The sequence below is a fragment of the Excalfactoria chinensis genome, chromosome 13 (assembly GCF_039878825.1).
Source record: "Excalfactoria chinensis isolate bCotChi1 chromosome 13, bCotChi1.hap2, whole genome shotgun sequence".
Classification (NCBI taxonomy): domain Eukaryota; kingdom Metazoa; phylum Chordata; class Aves; order Galliformes; family Phasianidae; genus Excalfactoria; species Excalfactoria chinensis.
Genome location: NC_092837.1, coordinates 11,849,586 through 11,872,672, shown reverse-complemented (window position 1 = coordinate 11,872,672; position 23,087 = coordinate 11,849,586). Strand labels below are relative to the sequence as shown.

Sequence of the window (23,087 nt, the reverse complement as noted above, 5' to 3'; positions counted from 1 at the left end):
AGGGCTTAATCTGCTGCAAATGGGTTAATTAAGCAAAAGACAGGTGCACAGGGAGAAGAACTTATTGCTGGGTCTCATCAGAGAACACGTGTAAAGTCCTAGTGTGCTGAAGAGATAGCTGGTAAAAGAGGAGAACAGCTGTGCTTCCACTCCAGCAAAGGACATTTGACTTTGAATGGACTTCCTGGAATATGTATGCCTACATTTCTCTACTCTTTCCAACAGAAGACCTGCAGAAAAGAACCCTCTCCAAGACCCTGATCTTGCAGGTCAATGTGAAAGAGCATGTCTCCCCATAGAAAAAGTGCCCATCAATTCTTTCTCATCTAAAAGAAGAGCATTGTAGACCCGGTAACTCCTCTCATAACACTGTAAGTAGTAATGCACATATGAAAGCAGCAAAGCAAGACATAACATCTTGGTCTACCAAAGCCAGTGTTTAGAGGCCAGTCTTGGCAACAGGCTCAGTAACTAAGAAATGCTCAGTTTTCCAGCTTGGTTGGTCTACTATAATTACAACATACAATGAACAAAGAAATCTTGCTTTGGTTAATCTGGAGGAACAAACTTGGGATCAGGTTAAAGGAAGACCCACTCCAAATCAAATCCTTCAGGGATCCTTCAGAGCTGATTGCAGCTAAAGAAGAAGCTGTGAAAGGGAAACATTCCCTGAACTGTGGGATGACTCTCCCATCCAGAACAGCTCCATGTCTGCCTTCCCCAAGAGCTGTTGCCAAAGTTGTTTTGAAGGCTTCTGACTCTAAGCTAGATAAAACGGCCAAGTTCTTCTTTTGGCCTTCAAAACCAGAAAGAACTGAGCTGTCTGGAGTTAGAATGAATGTCTCTTCTTTTTCTAAATCCCCTGTGCTCACACAGCCTGCGGAAATGACCATTAGTAATGTGATTTGACTGGTTCCTTTCCTCTTGTCTGCCCACTGAGCCCCTAAAATAATAAATTCCCATCTGCTCTGTCGCTCTGCTCCAGCAAAGTGCTGACACCCAATTCATTACCTCCCAGGAGCAGGTCCCTTCCGCTGAGCTTTCTTCTCCCTCCTGGGTGTAATTGAGCCTATTTTCACCTCCCTCCTGCCATTTCATGCACTTGCAAAATTACAGCGTGACACGATATTACACACGATGATGCATAGTGTAAAATTGTTCTGGGATGAAATGTCATGTACGATGTTAAAGCCCAGAGGAAAAGAGATATTTTGCCAAGTCAGAGCTAAGATCCACCTCTATTCCAGAAAATACAAAGCTTAATTAGCATTCAAACACCAAACAATCATAGAGCTGCAATATCTAATAAACCTCCACTTTTTTTTTTTTTACTTTTTTTTAATGATTAACATGAACCGCGGTGGTCTCTGAGCAATATAAACACTCACAGAGGGGAAATAAAATTTAGTGAGCAGATAAAACCTAGAAGTGCTACAGGCATGAATCTGTCATGTGTGACTGCTTGAGTGGGTAGCTGGAGGTGGATACTTGCCCACTCTTTCCCCAAAGTCATATACAGCTCCCAAAGCTTCCCCTAAGAGGGGAGTGTGTCTGCTGGAACAGAGCAGAGATAACATCAAGACCACGCCAAAAATCTCCCCATCCACCATAATACATGGAAAAAGATTTGATCTAAGCCCCCTGACATCACTGGAAGACGTTAAGCTCCCAGCAACACAAGCGTATTGGGTCAGTTCCTCCCCCTCTTTCCCATAGAAGTACACATTGTGTCTTCACAACAGCACAGACAAAAATAACACATATTCTCATTAAGCAAGATGAGGTGCCACTAAGTTTTTTCATATCATTCATCCAGGTAACCTTCCTGCTGGTCTCATTTTGCAAAGACAACGTGTGCACCCATTGCTCCCCAGGGCAGTCAGCAACACCTAGGAGCAGTAAGTCACTCCAAAACTCAAGCCTTAAGGCTCTGACTTGCATATGAGGATTTGAATGCAGTGTTGATGACCTGCTGAGCTACAGAGCCTTGGGCTGTTCCTGCCTGTGGCACAGATCAGGGACTTATTCTGGTGCCTCAGAGTCCTATGAAACCTAAATTCTCTGGAAGTACCTGAGGAAAACACATAAGGAAGCTGAGAAAGACAGATCCCGAGCTAAGGCTGATGGGAACACAACCACATAGAGCTTCTGAAGGAAGCTTCACCGAGATTCTGAAGGAACATTTTTCAGGCAGTGCAGGTGGGGGAAGGGTCTGTCAGCAGATGGCAGCTCCCTCAAATTTATGCACTGTTTGAACTGAGTTGACAAATATTTTTTTTTCCCAGCGGGGATTGGATGCAGACTGCTCTCCATTAGTATTCAGCATCAGCATCCAACCTGTGCTGGTTGAGTTGAGGGGTTTGCAGGTTTGCTTTCTATTTTCCACTTAAACAACATATTACTTAGATTACCAGCTGGAGAAATATAACTTATAGTCATGGTTTAACCATTAAATAAATAATTGGGTAGAGAGAAAACAGAACATAAGCACTCAACTGCAAGCCATCTCACCATGAACGTGATGTCTTACAACACTGTCAAGCAATACCTACTGGAAAAAGGACTTCTTTTTCCCTAACTCAAATAACAGCTGTTCTATGAAATTCATCATAATTAATCTAACAAACTTGCTCTGTACAATATGGCCAGCAGAGATCTCAGTAAAATTCTTGAAAGATTAGACATTCATATGGAGATCCTCCATGTAGCTTAAAGTAGGGCTTAGTAAAACTAAAGGGGCAGCTCCCTCTGTCCCCGCTGAGCTCTTGTATTTAATAAATTGAATGAGTCCTTCAGATTCAGACTACAAATGTTTAAATCTGCTCTAGCTTCCTACAGGACACATAAAGACCCGGAATGAGGCAAAGTTTGATGCAAGCAAAATTGGCAGAAATTCTGTCAAGATCATTTTTGCAGAGGAGCTACATAAGAGCTATGCTTGGATAGGCAACAGGGTTCTTTCCATGCTTTATGCTAATGCCATTCGACCTGGAAACCTATCATCCCATTGACAACCTTGTTAACAATCTACAACAAAAAGACAAAATCATCAGTCAATGTGCCACTAGGCCAGTCCCAAAGATCTTGCTACTCAGGAGAAATTTTTCAGCTGTAAAGGACATCGCCCTCTTGTATCACACACTCGTGATCTTGTTAAAAGAATTTATGCTTGACAGTGAAAAATTTAGGAGAGCAATTTATTCCCCTTCATTCCATAACTTCTTCCAACTGATAATTAGATGTAAGATTGACAACATTAAATCTTGACATGAAAGCTACAGTAAAAGTGAAAGACTCTGTAGCAGCTCCCAGCTCCAGATCCAGCTGTCTATCCTGGCTGCCTCCCACCTGCATGTCAAGAGGAAATCCAAATGTGAATCACTCCAACTTTTACATCATGTAAGAAAACCCAGAAACGAGCAGAGAGGGACCTACTGCATGACCCACATGGAATGACCAGGGAGACAAGGACTCTGGAGTACATCCTAAAAGGAGCTATTCTACTGTTCAGACAGCCAAAGAAGCAAAGAAGCAGCACCCTGTTATACAAAATGATTTGCTCCACCAATAAAATTCACCTGGCTGCACTTCTTCAAAAATGGCATTTCTGTCCTGATTTATAACAACCGTTTTCTAACACGTTGCTGGATTTGCTGATTGTTTGAGAACAACAGCCTCTGAAATTTTGAAAGGCTAACAAATAAAGTGGCAAAATAGTCTTCATATTTGCCTGGTACTGTTCAAGATGATGTAGGATTTGTCTTTCATTTTTACAGCCCAGCTTTATTCAAGATGGTGCCCAGATTCTTAAGTAGCCTCCAAGAGATGCTTTGTCAAGTGCATGAATCTTCAGAGTTCTGGGAAAATGCTTCTTGTGCTACGTGGCTTCTATATGTGTTTGGTTTTCTTTTCTTGTCTTTGAATTCGTGACCATAAAATAACTTGGCACCAGTTCTCCTAGGACTGCTGAACAACAGCCATGAGGATACTATAATCTTGGGGTGCAAAAAATCTCCCATCTGCTCAACTGTTTCATAGGTTTCTTTCAGCCCACACATCCCAACAGTCAGACTCCGAAGGACTTACAGGGTAGAGCCACCTCTCCAACAATCCTAAGCCTCAAATGTAGTCATTTGAAAAAGCACCAGCTACCTCCGAGCCAGGTTTCCTGTCTTTGCTACATTCCCTTTGGCTCTACCTATCACTGGATACACTACTCCACCACAACAGCAAACCTTTTACAGGCTCACAAATCTTTAAAATCAGCATCTATCTGCTGAGCTGACTAGATACCCACCAGCAATTCCTGAGCTCTGTGCCTCTTAATACTATGAGTGCAGCACAAGCGTGGAACAAGAACACTGTGTTTCTAAGCAATTTGTCAAATAATTAAATTATGTGTAGAATAACTAGCTGGCTCAATTATATTAGCCAGTCTCCATCATGTAATATAATTTCTAGTGGCTGTTTAGGCACTAGCAGCCTCAGATCTTTTAACTGCGCTTGATGCCAGCTGTGGTCTGCAGGATGTCTTTCCATGCCAAGTCAAGCCCCTTGAATGGAAAAATGATGGCTCAGTTTACAGCTGCTCCTTACGGAAGTTCTGAAATGCCATTTTCAACGAGGATGCTTTGATTGCTGATTAGTGAATTTCTACTTAAGTGTAGATAAAAAAGCTCTGTTTGTTTTGCTTTTCCTTTTCTGCCCTTTAGTGCCACTAAAAATGTTTCCTCCATTACTTTAATAAAAGTTCACTGGAAGACAAACCAAACAGGTTTTTTTGCTTGCTAACGAGCACTTTCCAGTATATGCTATGTTACATATGACACACAGATTCTCATCATTCAAACCATATTATGCATGTAGAAGTCTTGATGACCTCTTCAAGTGCTGCACTAGTGCAAACAGCCATATTTTCAGCTCTTCCTCTTAAAATGTACAGCACTTCTCCTTACAGTAGACTCCAAGAACATCCCTTATGCTCAGGATAGGCTGTGTGTATCAAGGTGATGTACTATTATTTTTAGGAACACCAAATAAATACATGGCCGTTTTGGAAAAGTGTTAAAAGGTCTTTTTCCCTTCCTCCTACAGGAATGATTCTTTCCTCTTTCAACTCCACAAGCCTCCTCTCCTTATTTCTGTCATTCTGCTGCCTTTAGAAGAACAGAGCAAAGAAGCAAAAACCTAAAAATAAACAAGCGGAATGACTCAGGAATACTGCTCGTAGTGGTGCTATTCTTCCCCAATCCACAGTCCCATTCATGAAATGGCACACACACTATTATCTCATACACATGCACATTAAAAACAAACAAACAAACAAAGAGCTGATCTGAGCAATCCTGGAAAAGACTTCCTTCCCTACCCCTAATTTGAAGTGTTTTTTCCATTAATGGGTTTTTATGATAGAAAAACATCTCCAAAGCTAACCCTTCCTCTTTGCATCATGCAAAGCCTAAGCTGTGACATTTCCTCTAGTCTCTGAGCAGAACATGATGGATGCCTTTTAAAATGCATTGACAGGAATACAAGAGAAATCAAGCCATCAGAAAAATGTCTCCTGGCCTACCCTTAGCCAAGACTTAACTTCCAAAGAGTTTTATGCACGCATAATCTTACCTCATTCCTTGCTTCCCTCAAACTGGATTTGGCACAGGGAAAGTGTTAGGAGCTCTAAGAATAGCTCCAGGGATTGGCACACGGCTGCAAACTTGAGAAAGGCCAGTTGTGTTCCTTCCTCCATCCCTGGCTTTCTGTGAGACCTGACACGCACTCAACAGAACCAGCCAAGCACTGACACTGTCCCATGGCCAAGGACTGGCCTGGCTCTAAGCAAAGCTGACATCTGTTTGCTTTATGAAATTATCTTCTTCTGCAGGATAAGTTTTGAAGCGAACCTTTCAGGCTCAAGTACTGACGTCCTAAGGCAGAAAATGGTATTCCTCCATGCCCTTTTTCCTCTCCAACCACTTTCCTACATTTTGATTTCGCATGTGGTGCTACTATTTCCACATCACAACAGAAGACTGGATTTTAAAATGTCCAGAATCATTTAAGCTCTTCATGTTTCAGGGAACAAGATAATTTTCCCCTACCACTCCACAGTCCTAAATGCTTCTTAGATAAAGTGAAACCAAAGGTCAGGTTTGCATATATTGAAACACATTCGTTCACTGCACCGTTGTGGTTAACATAAAATATACTGGGAGCTTGTTCCTTCAAGAAGGTTAACATATTCACATGCATTTCAGCTTCTGTGTCTACCATCACAGGTCAGGAAATAAAGCTAATAACATGGCAGCATTTGTGGTCCAGTACATCCACTTCTCTTTAAAAACTTATTCTGTGGGTGATATATAAAAGACAAAGTGAGGACTTGGAGAGCAAAGTGTTCCCTAGGTAACTTGTGAATTAAAAGCCTTTTCATTTTAAATTGGAAATATGAAGCTTTTTGCTGCAAATGACTTAGAAAAGCTATTCTTTTAAAAACAAACAACACAAATAAATAACCTTGCTGATTATGATGCCTTCAAAGGCATGAAGCCAGTTCCATTAGCTGGCCCAACAGGCTTAATACATCTTCAAGTGCTAACAAGAGAGAGCTCAGGTCTGTTTAGCATTCAGTCAGCAGCCTGTGCTGCTTTATAAATGGAGAGAATGAAACATTACATGAAAAAAAAAATATGAGTAAAGCATTTCACATCTCTGATTTTTGTTTTTATATTATAAGCATTCTGTGGTCTGGCTACAACACTCCAAATGCACTCTACAACTGTCAACAAACTGCCTTGGCATCAGCTAGCTGAAATCTCTTCCCTCTCCATTCCATTAGGCCCTTTTTGCTACAACAGCCGTACAGCATTAAGCATCTTTCATTCCACCTCAAACACTAACAAGAAAATTACTCAACAAATAGGCTTTACTGTGGGGCAGCAAAGACACCACAAGGTACCATGGCACTGGGTTGTGGAAGACAAAGATACAGTGTAAGAAATCATTCAAATTAAATAGAAACTGCAATTACATTTTCTAAGCAGAATGGGTATCTCCGTGCAATCCCTTATGAAAATCTTTTCCAAGCATTTTATTCCAAAGCAAAGGGTCAGTTGAGTTTCCTGCTCTATAGCTCCCTTTTTTTCTTCCAATATATCATGGTTTGGAAAATCCAGATTCAGCAGGTCTACTTCACAAACCTTTAGTCACGCGAATACTCTGTGACTTCCATTTTTAGACATTTTCTGCATTGCAATTAACTTCTTTCTTCCCTCCAAATATCAAGTAAAAAAAAAAAAATAATTAAAAAAACCCTGAAAAATTCTCTTCTGCTGATTACTCTGGCAGTGTTCACAGATGGCAAAAATAAAACATATTTGAGGTTGGGTTTTTTTTTTTGACTTCGCAAAACTGTGTGCTTTCTTCATTTTACTAGGCAGCACTCGAGCCAGTCGCAGATCATTCTAGCTAAATCAAAATGTATTGGTATTTTCTGTGCTATAGACATGGAAAATCTTTCTGGCTTTTCCTCAGACCTCATCTGTACCAGAAAGTTATGTATTACATAGAAATGCTCATAAAAACCTCAGGTTTTTACACAGACACGGCAGTGGGAAGCTTGCAGGGTTCATAGTGCAACACCTGAGAATGTGATTAGAAATATCTGTTTTCTGGCACAAATCCACACTAAGCTCACTGCTCTGAATTGTCACTGACGATCACAAATGTCCCCATCAATCTATTTCCATACAAGCTGTGAGACCAACTAGGACTGATATAACCTATTCTCTTCCCTTCCTATTATAGCCAGAGGAGGAGAACAACCACTGGGCTGATGCAGGAAGATGATGAGCAACATTTCTCATTTCTTTAAGAAGCACCACAAGTGGGATTCTGAATCCATGCAGGTGCTAGCTTACATCAGATCAAGACCAGGCCAGACTGGGCAGTGGATCTGTGAACAAGGAGAAATGGACAACCTCTGCATTGCAGTGAAAAACACTCAGCCTGAAGACAACTCAAAGCTCAGACACCACAGACAAGCCATGCTACAGAATCACTGAATCTTTAAGGTTGGAAAAGACCTCTGTGATCATCTAGCCCAACCATCCACCTACCACCACTTGCCCATTGAACCATGTCCTTAAGCACCACAGCAACACACTTCTTGAACACCTCCACCACCTCCCTGGGCAGCCTGTTCCAATACCCCACCACTTTTTCAGAGTTGTTTTTCCTGATATCCAACTTCTCACTGTCTGGTGAAGACTTAGGTGGAGGAGTAAGGGCTGCCTGACACCCCTTCCAGAAGAACACACCTGAAGCAGGGAATAAAGAACTGCCAATGCAGCCTCAGGTGGGGTGGAAGAGCACTTACATCCACCAGAAACTGAGATTTCCTGATGATTGTTGGGAACTTCCAAAGGGTTAAATAAGCCCCTGAGTCAGTCTCCTCATATAGACACCTGCTCAAGCCCCACTTTGAATACAAGATTAAATAGGAACCCACTGCAACATTCTCTGCTGGTGCAAGAAAACCCCAAATGCTATTGCCAGTGCTTATGTGCTCCTTTTTACACTGTCTACCACTTTTCCAGTTTTCCTCCAATTTGTCCCTTGTTCTCCAGGATCACACTGCCCACAGGAGTGCCGTGCAGCCTGGAAACAGCCACAGTAGCAATTATCACCAGAGTGAGAAAAATCTCTCTGTTTTAGAACATGTTCCCTCCCTTGAGCGCCACTCAGATTAGTCAGTGTAATGGGATCTTTCAGCAGCCACTCTGCATCTTCCAGATTACTGATGTGATGTGGCAGTCACCAAGGTAACACTGTTTTGTTAGCATTAAAAAGCAGTAAGGAAAATTGCCCATCTCACACTCAGATAAGCCATGAGTTGCTCCTGCCCTGTGGTAACTAAACAACTGAAGGAACCTCTAATTTTATTTAGCTGTTGAATGGACATGATTAAATAGCCCATGCCATTTTCCTGGGATTCATGCCTTTACAGGTCAGAGGAAGAACTATCAGCATAAATCAGCAACATACCAATGGAAGCAGAACTTACTATGGAAACATTTGCAGGAAAATGAGTTTAGGAAACTGCATTTGGAGTTAAGAAACAGGAATGCAACATTTAGTGAGGGTGCTGCAGAGCAAGGAAGACTTATCATCTATCCAGCTGCAATGATGATGTGTCCTTTAAAACCAAGGACAGGATGGACAAGTAGATAAATATATGCATACAGAGAAATGATGCATTTCTCAAAGCTATGCTCAAGGTGCAGTCATTTGGCAGTGTCTGTAGAGGTCACACAGCAATTCTCTGCACCACTCCATAAAGACACTATTGCTCACACCTCGGTGGATCTTACCCAAAGAGATAAAGCAATTCAGACCTGCTCCTGCTCATGAGTAAAACTCTACATCTTCCTCCACAAGCATCCAAGCCCAGAACCTGCCTTTCCCTCTGAATTTCAGTGCTTGTCACATGAGGAACCTCCCACTACAAGGTCAAACTGAACTCACTGGGATTCAATAGATTACATTCTGGTGGTGCAAGCAGGGAAAGCACCTTCCACTCCAACAAAGCTGTTACCAACATGAAATCAAGCCCTGGCTCTAGCCCAGAAAATCTTTCTTAATTAAGTGTTTCAGATACCGGCTTCTTTTTGATAAAGAACAAATATTGCATCACAGTCAGCTCTGCAGGGTGCGGCTGGAGACAAACACATTCTGTTCTACAACGTTCGCATTAGGTCAGAGGAAAATAATTGTTTCAGTATGAGTATTTCAATAACAGAAACATTTGAATGGGTTCCACTATATTTGAAGGACTCGATGTAAACTCTGTTGAATCATTACATCCACTGGATATTGCATGTGTTAGAACTGCTTCAGGGTGGAGAGAGGGGAAAAGATTGATCTGGAGATAAGAAATAGACTGACATTGCATACTCAGCAGGAGCAGATTACACAGCCAGTGACTTCAAAAATGAATCTTCCCAACTTGTAGCAAGAAGAGTGAAGCTCCCAGTATTCTTCAGTGAAGCAGTGATCAATGCTTTCAGCTGATTGTTCCAAGCAGATAAATTGCTTCTTAAATATTTCAGTTTCTCCCCCATACACCCACTCCCAACTTATTCTGTTGAAGACAGCACACGGTTTAATTATTCCATCTCTGAGAGATTGATAAGCTCAGCTTTCTTAACAAAATGTTCCAAGAAAAGGAAAGAACTGTGGAAGATTCAAGAAATCAGACAACTACAGTAGGTAACTATCACCTAGATGGTGGTCAATGAAGCACTGTCTCTCTGAAAGAGCTGTAATAGCTCTGTGGCATTTGGTGATAACAGAGGTCAAACTGGTTGCACATAACATTCTTGTGTAATAAGAAGTGAAACTTGCACAAACAAGAAGCTGACAAGCAGTTATGTGCAACAGTCCAGTTCTCTGTGTTGTAAATTCTAAGCCTATGCTGAAAGGCTGCTCGAGCCCAGCCCCTGGTGCTATTAGGACATAGACAAATTCAGGTCCAGGGCTAGCACATGTCTACCAACACTCCTGATTTCTGACTAAAAAATCCATCAGCAATTCTTCTCCAGCTTGTTTCCTCACAAGCAGGTGCTGATGTCTTGAACCCAAGCACGAGTTCAGTGACAGCCAAGAAAGTGGGTAGAAATCCGCTCTTCACCCCATAAGTCCATCTGGCTTCTGTAAAATCTGGGCTGCTTTGAAGAGAAACAGAGTGACTGGAAAACTCATCCTCCAGAAGTAATATGATTTTTGGTTCAATTGATAATTTGCTCAAAAAACCAAAGGAGATTTTGTTCTCATTTTGACACTGATATAAATTAGGGCAGAAACTCACTCGATTCGTGTAACTTGCATGAGATATTCATTCTTGAAATCTATAACATGCAATATAATTGGCAAAAAGAAGCAGTGAGATCTACCTCAAATGCACTTAGATGTACTGTTCTGCAAAGGAACATGACAGTCATCACATTTGCAGACCCTTCCTTGACCATTTCAGTGTCACTACTGATGGCAAAGCATGGCAACGTGCAATACCTTGAAAAAATGCAATGTGGAAGGCAAAACACCAGGTACTATTGCCTTCAGATAGAGAAACCTTGGTATATATCACTACTGCACAGTAAGATACTACTCCACAGTGAGCAGTTCAAAAACCCTCAGAGTGATGCACTCCAAAAGCCTGAAGGAGGCAAGGCCTACAAATCACTGCCATTCTGCTTATAAGAAAGTGTTGCCATTGCTTCCCTGTGGAGGAGTAAAACAATTAAAGAAATTTATTTTATATATAGATGGCTCGATCATAATGCTCTTTTACATCACTTTCTTGCGACCCATCTACGCACAACTACTTAAACACTTGTTATAAAGTAGGTATGGGGTGACTCATCCAGCTGAAGAATAAGCATAATTGGTCAGACTTCCAGGACACTGTGTGCTGAGCTATAGAGAATCATAATCTCATCTATTAGAAGATGTGACAAGTTGCAGAAGCTATCTAAAATTCCTGGAAGAGGTAGTGTGAAATAAGAGCTGTTGCCTAGGGACAATCTCTACAATAATTAAAGAGCTCAGATCTGTCCTGTTCTGGATGGATGAAAAATATGCATGCATAAGCTTAGATTCTGGCTTTGGCTCGCTCACGCTAGAAAGTTGCCTAATAATTTATTAGGCTCTTCAATAAAAGATAGCCAAAAGACAGAATAAAGGGCATCTGCAGATTTGACTGCCGTGTCCATAAGGTCCCATGCTTTCCCCAGAGATTCTCCTCTTCTTTGTAATGCAGCTATGACTCAGAAAAAGAAAAAAACAGGACTTTGGGAAGCATCCTTCTTCTCTAAGAATGTTCCCATATCTAGCAATCAGAAGAGCAGAAAGAAAAGTACTTCCCAGCTTGAAAGAACAGTATAAACTGCTCCACAGAGATACAAGCCAGTAAGGGAGCACAGTCATAAACATGGCATTATTCCACAAAGACTCATTAACGATAGGGACTCACTTTGCCATGTTTCTGTTTGAACTGATGATAATTTTACCTTTTGGGTGTAAAATAAAACACATCTCTCTTTGCACTCTGCTAGTTGCTAAAGTAGAGTAATAGCAAGCAGAAGATGACGTCTTGGCTATTTCTTCACACTGTCATACCATCCTGCCTGTTCCCCCATGTACAGGTACGAGGTGCAGAGACACATATTACTCCTCATACACAGAGTAGTAAGACAGCAGAATCAAAATGGTTCCTTGCGAAAAGGCTTGAATTTAAGCATTATGGTGAACTCACACACTAGTTGTACACTGTACGCTGGAAGAGCATGCAGTCCAATGCATGTTATTGGATATAGATCTCACATATTTGGAGTGCACTCAGCCAGTAGTGAGGCTCAAGAATAGGTTAATATTTTAATTCTAATCAGTGAATTAGCAAGAATGTGTGGATATTTCCAACACGTCTATTGGAAAGCTATACAAAGCAACCAGCCAGCAACAGAAAACATGGTGATCTCATTATATTATCTTTTTTTTTTTAAGCTTTTAAAACTGTAGCCAAACTGAGATAATAAAAGTTAAGTATTTACTATGATTTCCTCCTACAAGAAACAAATGTAATATGATTTCATCAGTACCAGGTAATAGGCTTGCTTATAACCAGAGGGCAGTATTTTTAATAACTTCACTAAAAATATAAACTGTTATAAAAATGCGGTGCAATAAAAAAAGAAAGTACAAAAGGTAATGAAATATTACCTATTATCTCAGCTCATTTTTGTCAGAAAATAATACTACAAACTTAATATGATACATGGAAGCCTTATGAAAAGCAGGCAGGGAGAGGCTTATAGTCTTATCCAGCATTAGACGAGAGGCTGACTGATTAATAAGTTGACATTGAACAGCAGTGAATGGAAATCATATGGATTTTAGGGAAAGGAAATAGCTTAAAAATGAAACTGTCATGTTGCCAGGCTGCATAGGAAGAGCCACAACTCCCACAGCCATCCCCACTGTGCAGCAAAGGGCAGCTTAAACCTTCACGTTGGTGCCACTACTGTGCATGCTCCCGGAGCCTCCTACTTCCCTGTGCTTGCTGCTGCATCAGTCCTTGTGCACACAGGGGCAAAAGCAATGGCCAAACAGCACAGAAAATAAGAAGGGAAAAGGAAAAGGTAATCCAAAGGAATCTGAATGCAACAGCAAGTCGAGGGCTTGAAGAAAAGGAAAAACAACTTATGGAAGGAGCTGATGAAAAGAAGTATATCCTTTTTTAGTTGATGAGCTACACTTCTACATTCTGGGCCTTCAGAGTGCATTATGTATAGGGATGAGATGAGATACTCTTGATTGCTTTTTTAACCAGCAGAGCTAGAACTTTTGATGTCACTAAACCTTGGTCTTACATCCACACTAACATTGTTCAGGGCTGCAGGATTAAGTTCTAAATACCCCATGACGCACCACCCCTTCCAATATCAACAATAATGCCATTTATTGAGGGTCAGAACCCAACCCTTCTCAAAGACTCCACATTTTACTGTTGTTTCTCAGGCACATTGTGTCTGGTTCTGATTTGTACGTTGTTCATGATGGAAAATGCCTGTTGTGGTATCCAAGACTGGGGATCTCAGCATAGCTAATTTGCTGTGTGCTTTACCAATGGTAACAATGAACTTGGCTATGCATGCAGCAAGATCAGCAAAGAATGTAGTCAAAATCAATAGCATGTAAATCCTTTGTAATTTAGATCAAAATATGGGATCTCCACTGAAAAAAATAAAATAAAATAGAAAAAGGAAGCCATACACAATTATTCACAGACTCCTTAGAAATAGATCATAGTTTTAAATGCCGTGGATGAAAGCTACAGAATTCTCCTCATGAAATAAATTAGTGGATTTCTGGAGAGAATAGAAACAGTTCCATTCTGTGGTGCTTCAGAAAGAGTAGCTGAAATTTCTTCCTTTCAATCAGCTCAATAAGCCTTATCCCTCGTTACAGAAAGGAAAAATGATAACAATTCTTCCCAGATCACATTACAATTTTGAAAGTAATACTGTCTTCTGAATTACTAGAAAATAATTACAATAAACTTCTCTACTCCTAGCAAGATTAAGAACAACTAAGGCAAATAGAAGCTACTTCAGTCAATTATTCAGTTACTTGGGAGAATTCCTGGTAATTGTTGAGGATCATGTTCTGTTCTATAAATGTATAAGCCCCATCTCAGTTTTTCAAGAACTATTAATTAGGCAGTGCCAAGTCGCTACAGTTTCTTACTTAAATCATTAATATTTCCTCTGGCTTTGGAACTGTGAAATCAGATCTTGCTCTTTTTTTTCCCCCAACTTATATGCTCTGCGCTTTAGTAAAAGCATCATATCTTTTCAATGAAAAGGCAGCAAATACGAGCTGCTACATGCTTGGAGTCTAATTTTAGGAGGAACTGAGCCGTTCTAATTTGCTTCAGTCAACAGGAACTGAAGGCACTCAATAATTCATGAGTTTCTTTCCATGTTTCAGTAGAGCCTGTTGAAAATTTCTCAAGGAAACTCTTTTCCTCAGAAAATTCTAATTCCTGCGAACCAGAACTGCTTACAGAACAAGATATGCTTGGATAGTTTCTAATAGCTCTTCTTTTATCCAGTTCGAGTTTTCATCTATAATGAAATAAATGCTAATAAAAAAAAAAAAACATATTTGAAATATTAACGGGGTTCCTTTACTACGAAACAAAAGGATGACAAACCATTTCAATCCACTGACGCTTCTTTTTTTCTTAGACAGAAATGTTTGAGAAGGAAAAGATTCAAGTCTATTTGGTTTGTCTTTTTTTACTTTCATTTTGTGCTGGAAAACATTTTCATCGCTCTTCCTGAGAGAAGGAAACCATTGCCTATATGCATCATTATAAAGGCATTTTCAAGCCAGTCCTAAGAAAAAAACAGCTTCATATTCACGCAGATAAACCTCTCTTTGACACAAGTGATGACAGGAGCATTAAATTTGTTGTGTCTTTACTGTCACTTTGATTCAGCATTTTGAGAACTCATGGCATTCAGATCAGGAGGCAGCAGGATAATCATTTCTTACCTTTAGTCTTTCTGTTACACCATCAGTGAAACTGACTGTGAATTCAGCAATTTTGGGCACTCTGAGTTTTCCTTTGTTCTTCTGGTCAGGCTGATACTCTGTTCTTGTTTTCACAATTACCTGGAAAATATATCAACACTTTTAAGGTTGCTGCACACAGCATGCACTTTTTTTTGTTGTTGTTATCTAAGCCATTGCTTTTCTACCCCAACCTTCCCCCAGACCTACAAAAGGATCTCATAACCATCAATTAATACAGGCTCATAACTCCCTCAGGAACTAAAAGACAGATAAACATACAAGCAGATGACAGAGACTTCGGATGGTGCATCTTAAAGTAGCTGAGAGCAAAACACTTAACACCCACTATGGTTTAGGGTCAGGCATATAATTTTTATACCATATTCAATGGGCAGAAGATGTAAAACAACAAACAGCTCAAACAAAAGAAGACTCGCTCGTACTAATAGCCCCAGCCTAACAAGTTCCACCAAACCCAAGTTAAAGTTAGGCTGTTTGTCCTCTCATTTATTCATGCTCGATATTATCAACATTAATCTCATTCTATCACCTTGGGTTTTCCCCAGGAGATCTCAGTGCCATTTGCTGACTAATCCAGTTCCTGCTAATCTTATAAAACCAAGGTGGCTTACGCCAGTGGAGCCATCTGCAAGTGGCTTTTAAAAGGGTATAGCCAAATTACCAAAACTGCATTTTCAATCTACGTTGAATCTATTTGTAACCCAGAACAATCCTAAATATTTTGGGCAAAACACATCCCACCACTGTCACCGTGACAACCACAAACACAGAAAATATAACACCTAATGCTAACTGCATTAATAATATTAATCAATAGTTCTTCTGATATATTAGTGTGAGCATACCCATCCCATTATACATGCCTAAAAGACTACTCAACCATGAGCCTATGCAGGTAAACAACATTGTGAGAGAATGCCAGCGCTGATGTGTAGTCTTAATCTGGCTAGGAAATGCTGGAGGAAGCAAAACGTCCATCCTCAGCACTGGGCAAGGGTTTGAGCTCATCCCTGCAGAAGTGGGGTTGTGGCTGTGAGCAACTACAAGTAATGGTGGATGCACAGCATTCCATCATCCAGGGTCCACAAGGTACATAACAGTTTGGAGTGAGTTCCAAAGGCTCGGAGAGACTGAGTACATTAAAGCTCCACATGACAGGGCCAACACTTCCACGTTTTGGCCTCCCATTCTAAATTGCAGAGCAACACAAGTGTCAGCCTTGCCAAGGTGAAAATAAAACACTAAAGGAGCTCACAGGGGAGAAGCAAGGTGGGTCCTAAAGCTCGGCATTAGAAATAAAGTCTGGAAGGTTTGCAGGGAAAGATTTTAAGGCAATGTATGAGCTTGAGTTACCAGCTAATGAAGATCTCTTATGCAAGTGAAGACAGCAAAGTGTGGTTTGGACCACAGAAAACCCCAGGTATTTAATTCTCTAGCACTTAATGCCACATGGAAATCAGAGTGAGAGAAAATCAGCATGGAGTCATAAGCCAATTTTCTGGATTCAAATGCAAATCATTAAAGACTAATGAATATTTACATCCTTCAGTAAATCCATAACAGTTATTGCAGCGGTATTTGCAACATTAAGTCTTTAAAAGAACAGAGAATAATAAAAAAAAAAAAAACAAAAAAAAAACCACACAAATAAATTTATATATATATAAAATATACCTATTTTAGCATTTTGGATCTCAGGACTTCTAATGACACAACATACATGCTGGGATATAACATATGAGCATATGAGGATAAGTTTGATTCAGCATATTTGGGATGAACCCTAACTGCACCATGACCCTACTACTGAACTGACTCCTGCTGTGCTCCGAGATGCAGCCTGACACACTTTGGACCAAACCAAACAACACTCCCTCTCCAGACAGGACAAGCTTGTCCAGGTTAGCTCTGAATTAACAATAAGCAATAACCTCATTCTCTTGCTCAAAAGAAGGCAGGTGCACTCAATAATGAATACAGCTGGGCCCTAGCTTCCAGTCAAGGAAAGGCCTTTTGTAACCCAGTACAGTAAATTAAAGTCAGCCATCAACACCTGCCAACCAGGGCTCAGAAATTGCACTCATTCTGCTTTTAAACCTACCAACCTCAATACCAAATTGTCACCAATTCATGCTTCCTGCTTGATAAATAATGCTGTTGCCAATAAGATCTTTAAATAGGGCTTTCCTACAAGCTCTAACATTAGGTCTTAAAGGAGGTCTGTGACACCAGCAGAAAAAGAAAAAAGACATTAAAAGCCTGACACGTTTTTATGTATAGTTGACATTTTCTTCCACTCTTTGTCATTACATTCAACAAATATCTTGTAAGCAGGCAAGTATGAAATATGCTATCTACATACATGCATGAGACTGAAAATAAACCCACTCAACCCTGCATAAGGCATCAGGTTCAAGTCCGGTAGCAATGTCTATCAGGTCTGGGAATAAGTAAATCAGATCAGCTCCCAGGCAGATCAGAAGCTGCTTGAAACCCAATGTGCTGATTGTGCCAGCAGTGAGATTCATGAGTATAGAACCACAGACATCATCGGTCAGTGTTTTGCAGGGACATTTGCAGAGGTATCAAAAGGCTTTAGGAGAGGACCGAAGAAATACCTTTGCTAAATGCCTTTTGGCACTACAAAAGCTAAATAGCTGCTCTGCAAGAAATATCTTTGTCAGACACCTGGTGGAATTACTCAGCAGAAGAAAGGGCAGTCAGTCAGGTCTCCTCTTAAAAGAGAGCACAGAACTAAAATGAGAAAGGAAAAACAGAAAAGTGAAGACCTGCAGCGTGGGGGTAACGCTCAATATTGTGGCAGTAAGGATAAAAATGCAATTTTGCTGAGGGCTCTGGGTGCACATTGAGAAGAAAAGAGCTACGTCTTGTTCAGTCACCTACAGTCTAAATAAATAAAGCAGAGCACAGATCCCACTTCTGCAGCAATGCGCACCCCCTCCATCCAACAAGCTGCCATCAGGAAGCCCACGCAAAGGCTTCTGGAAATTGAGTTGCGTTCATCAAATGCTTGTGCCTGAGGCCCTAGTGAGAGCACCCCAGGCAGGACTGCTCCAGCAGCACCTGGGAATAGGAGTGAGCACTGTCAGGTGGTGACACACAGAAAGAATAATGAGTCTCATACTGAAATATGTCCTATGGTGTTTTCTTGTGCGATTGCTGCTATTTTGGTTGTTCGTTCTGTTTTCACTTTCTGGTTTTCTGATTCAGGTTGTTAGAGTGGGATGGGATTTCTGCCTCCCCCCCCCCTGTTTCCCTTCCATCACTTCTTTTTCATCTTTTCTTTCATCACAGAGAAAATAAATAAATAAAAAATCCCTGGCAGCGAAGTCTTCCAGAAATTCTAACCAAATTGCTGTTGGATGTACAGTAATAAAATCCCCACTGACTCCACAGCCACAGCAATGATCAGAGCTCGTTTATCACCGGCTGCCCCAGAGCAGTTCCATCAGAGACCAGGATCCTACTGTTTCACTGCAAACAAGGCACATTCATCTCACTCCAAGACATGTTTCTTGGGAGAGGGATGAACGTTTATTACAAACCACAGCAAACAACAATCCTGATTCTCAGTTCTTGTTCATTCTTTCCTGACTTTGGTAGAGTTGCTCTTGACTGAGGAAAGGGGATATAAACTGGGGTCCTGTGTAGGTTACAAATCATAGCAAACTGAAGTGGGAGAAATACCCATCACTTCTTTCCTTTCTCTGCTATGCTATTACAGTGGAAATGTGCTGCAGTAAGGGAGTAAGTACCAGAGCTGGCAGCAGGGCTTGGTTGTGCTCCAGCCTCGTGAGAACAGACAACAAAAGCAAACAATCAAATCAGTGTTTAATTGGACAAGAAGTCACTTGAATACTCTCAAAATAGACAATTAGTGCCTTTGCCACCCCTAGCGCAGCAACACCATCCAGCCCATCTTCTGCACTTGGCTCCCTGAGTTCTCACCTCCTCCTGCACACTCCCTAAATCTTAACTCATGCTCCTTGTGATTAAAAATTAGGCTGTTCTGGGTCACCATCCATAACTGTGTGAGCTTCCTGTGGCAGAGAACTGTTACTCTTATTTGCATTCATCACACAGAACAACTCGCACATCCACATGGATATTAATTTAATATCCACATGGATATTAAAAAGCAAGAACTGTCCCACCGATCAGTCTTATGGACTGAGACTTTGATTGCCAGACGAATATCCTTAGAACAGTTTTGGATACCCATCAGCTTTCCTGTTTCTTCATCTAAGCTCCGATCCAGCATATTCTCATGCCTCACTTTGTATTGAGCTCATCCGTGAAGCAGAGCAGCCATCCTGCCAGCTCACCCCAGCCCAGCCTTTAAATCCTGCATTATGGATGGAGTCTGGATAAACATCATCTCAGAACATCTCCCTGCAAATTAGGCTGCTGTTACATCCCATTCTCAAAGTCTTCACACTGCTTCACAGAGAACTTCCACTTTGAAGACACAGCGCGCCATGGCAGATAAAATAAGGAGGACACAAACAAATTACCTGGGACTTTCTTCATTTTGTACCCGAGATCAAACTGTTCTTTGAAAGTTGCTTCCTAGAGAAGCTGACAGAGGAGATTACGAGAACACAAGAGAAAAGGGCATCCACAGAGCAGCAAAAAGACACATCTAATTACAAGAATCCACACGCCTAATCCTGGCAGCTTCCTCCAAAGCTAAGTTTATCTAACATTTGAACTCATTAAATTCTAATTCAGCGAAGCTTTTAAGCTTGCACGTAGTCTTATTAACATCGGCAGGATTAGTCAGATATTTAAAGTTAAGTGCGCATTTAAGTGCTTTGGCCAGATCAGAGCTTAAATCTGCTCTGACCACCTCCCCACAGCCAACTGTAACTATGAGGCATGGGGTTCCTGTGGCATTCTTCTGCAAGACCACTCCAAGTGCTTCCCACAGCAGCATGGGCTCAGTATCTGCAGGGGCAGCTGAGGGGAAAGCTTAGTAATGTGCTGAGTCACACCAGCAACCCATGGCTGCTGCTGACAGCACTCAGGTTTTCATTAACTGGGCCACAGTAGCTCCGTATGAATGTAACGTTCATGGGATTAAGTGTAGGTAAGTGACAGGGCTGGATGAGGAGGAAGCCAAATGCTCTACAGAAAATGGCAGTTCTCTGCAGAACTGCTCTCCTCAGTCATTCTAGGATAGCAGATGCAATTTCCCTATGTCTGGAAAGGTACTGACTTCTTATTTGCTTTCTTGAATCTTCTGCCTCTTCATTCCAATCCCTCAAACGCCCAGTAGCAGCCTACACAGAACGAGCTGTGCAAGTTACAAAAAGCCAAACACAACAGGACAAGCCACATCGATCATGCTGGCCCACACAAGCAAGATTTTTCCAGTGAGGCTGTTTGCTAAAACACTTATTGAGTACCAAACGTAAATACGGTTACTATCCTCGGCTTAACACTACTGACACCAGTGGAGTTATCAAGAAACCTTTCCTTCTTTGTAATGAATGCAGGACCAGACACTTTCTCTGCAGTGCAGCTTTGGAAAATTATAGGTGTGCTGAGGCGAGAAACAGCAGATCAGAGGCTGTGTACACCAGCAGGATACCCAACGTGGACAACCTTGAGACAGCAAACAGTGGGAGAGTCTGGGAAATCTAGACGTTCAGGATGCTGAAAGGAAAAGAAGGGCAGCTTCTCACCAAATGGACTATATTAAAAGCATTTGCTTTCAGGGGGAAAGGAGCAGCCCAGACGTGAAATGTGACAAATGGAAAAACGTCACACTGAGCGTGGAAACTTAAAGGTTTTCCTGCAGTGGGATGAAGTAAGTGTTTCAGAAAATGAACTGATATGAATTCGGAGTCTTGTCTCGCACTGGCTAAATGTAACATCATTTATTGCCACTTTATATTTGCGTTTGAGCTCAATGGTTTTCCCTGAAGAAATGAGTAATAATATTTAACATAACTGGCATTGTGAAAACTTTCAATTATTCATTTGGAAAAGGACATGCAGCCTTGCTGTAATTCCCACTTCACTGCCACGGTGCATGTAATATATTGTGGTTCAGGTGCTGCAAAGTGCAGACCATAAAAATTTAAAATACTACTTCCCAGGATTATTAATAATGAAGAGTCTCTCACTCAGAGTGGCTTTCAGATTGACAGAAGAAATAAACAAAATGCGCTTCTCCTACCAAGGAGAAAGGTTTCAACCAGGTTCAAAGCCTCCCTTTGTAGTCACACAAAATGGTTGTAACGTGCCCATCAGTTTCCTCATGGTTTAGTCATGCTCACTTTTAAATGACCATAAGGCTCTCAGTTTGCAAAGACATGCCCGTCCTCATAAAAAGAGAGAATAAAATCTCGTGCCAATGACATGGTGGTTTTCTTTGCTGTCATTACCCAACTGAGCATCACTATCTGAGAAGGACCTTCGACTGAGTCCCAGCTGCAGCGTGTTGTCCAGGTTACTGATGATAGCAAAATGGTGATCCCCCCAGTCTTGGCACTAAATCTGCTGTCACTGTGTCTGTTTCTATGTGTATGTGCTACGTGCCAAAGGATGGCTAAAATACACCACCTGCTCCCACGCAAAGATCTCCAGTGACCTACAAACTCTAATCCTCACACACAGCCAGTCTCAAAGGGCAAATGAGCTGTGCACACTGCCAACAGCAGCTGGAGTTAAAATACTTCGTAGTAAAAGAGAGTAAGAAAAGAGATGGGGGAAAAAAAAAACAACACGTTTTGGGGCTTAAAACAATCTCTCTCTTTAAAGGCTTAGGATGAAACATTCATGGAGCAGAGCAGCTCCGTATCTACCAGTGCATTGCCTGTATGTCCTGCTGACACTTGCACGTGTAGGTGCTAGAAATATAGGGCACGTTGGTCTGGATGGATCAGTGATCTGAGTCTACCTGGCAATCAACTATTGCTGATTCCCAGGTTTATAGCCAAGCAGCCTTTAAGAACTTTCCCAAATAACAGCAGCTGTGTCCCACCCCAGGGGACAGGCAGCAGTGCTTCCAAAGCTACAGGATGACATATCTCAGCAGGCAGACTTCCCAAAGATTAATGATAAAATTGGTGCGTTGGATGGACGTAATGGTGGTCCCCATGACACCCTACACACTGAATGCACAAAATGCCTGAAATACCAACCAGCAAAAGGGGAAGAAAAAAAAAAAGAAAAGGAAATAAAAAGGAAAAAGGGGGGAAAAAAGGATGTCCAAGGATCAAATCAGTGGCCTCCATAGTCAATAAAGAAAGCCACATTCTGCAGGAAAAGGCTGCTTTTTGCATTTCTCTATAGCAACTCACCTAATGAGTGTTGTGCTAGAAATGATCTTCACAGAGGTTGGTAGAGGAAAAAAAAAAGTGTTCTCTTGAATCAGTTCCAGGAGGATATTCCAGGCGTAAGGAACATCACAAAAGGACAAAGACAGCAAATGTAATCAGCCCTGGCATCACCAACGAAAGGCAGCACAGAATGCAGAGGCTGCACTGGGAGTTGAAAGCAGCTGAGAGGGGAAAAGCATAGCTCATAAGCACAAAGGCAATTGGAAATTATTCAGTTCAGTCTTCCTACAAATCCCCAGGTTACTACAACCAGCAGGAACCCATAGGAGGCTGCGAAGGGGTGACAAAAATTGATTTCTATAGGTTCAGATGAGGAAGGGTACAGCAAAGCAGACAAAAGAATCAATTGCTCAGCAGCAGTGACAATAAAATTGTTCAGGGTAAATTAGCAGAGCTCCATTGATTTCGTTTAAACAACACAGATCTGCACCAGTCAAGAATCCTTTCCAGTCTTCCTCATGAACCAGTAAGCAACGGGCACGTGGGGTTCAACCCACAGCCATGCTGAAATAACTTACACCTCCAGCAATGGCATTTCACCTCAGAACAAAGAATGGATTG

At 41.4% G+C, this 23,087-nt stretch overlaps 1 protein-coding gene across 1 annotated transcript in view; it reads right to left on the bottom strand.

The window, feature by feature from the left end:
• Positions 1-23,087, bottom strand: part of NSG2 (neuronal vesicle trafficking associated 2) — a 34,943-nt gene that overhangs the window by 5,759 nt on the left and 6,097 nt on the right. The window contains exon 3 of the mRNA XM_072347957.1: positions 15,115-15,234. Within this exon, the coding sequence (XP_072204058.1) occupies positions 15,115-15,234 (120 nt within the window). The remainder of the gene's footprint in view (positions 1-15,114; positions 15,235-23,087) is intronic.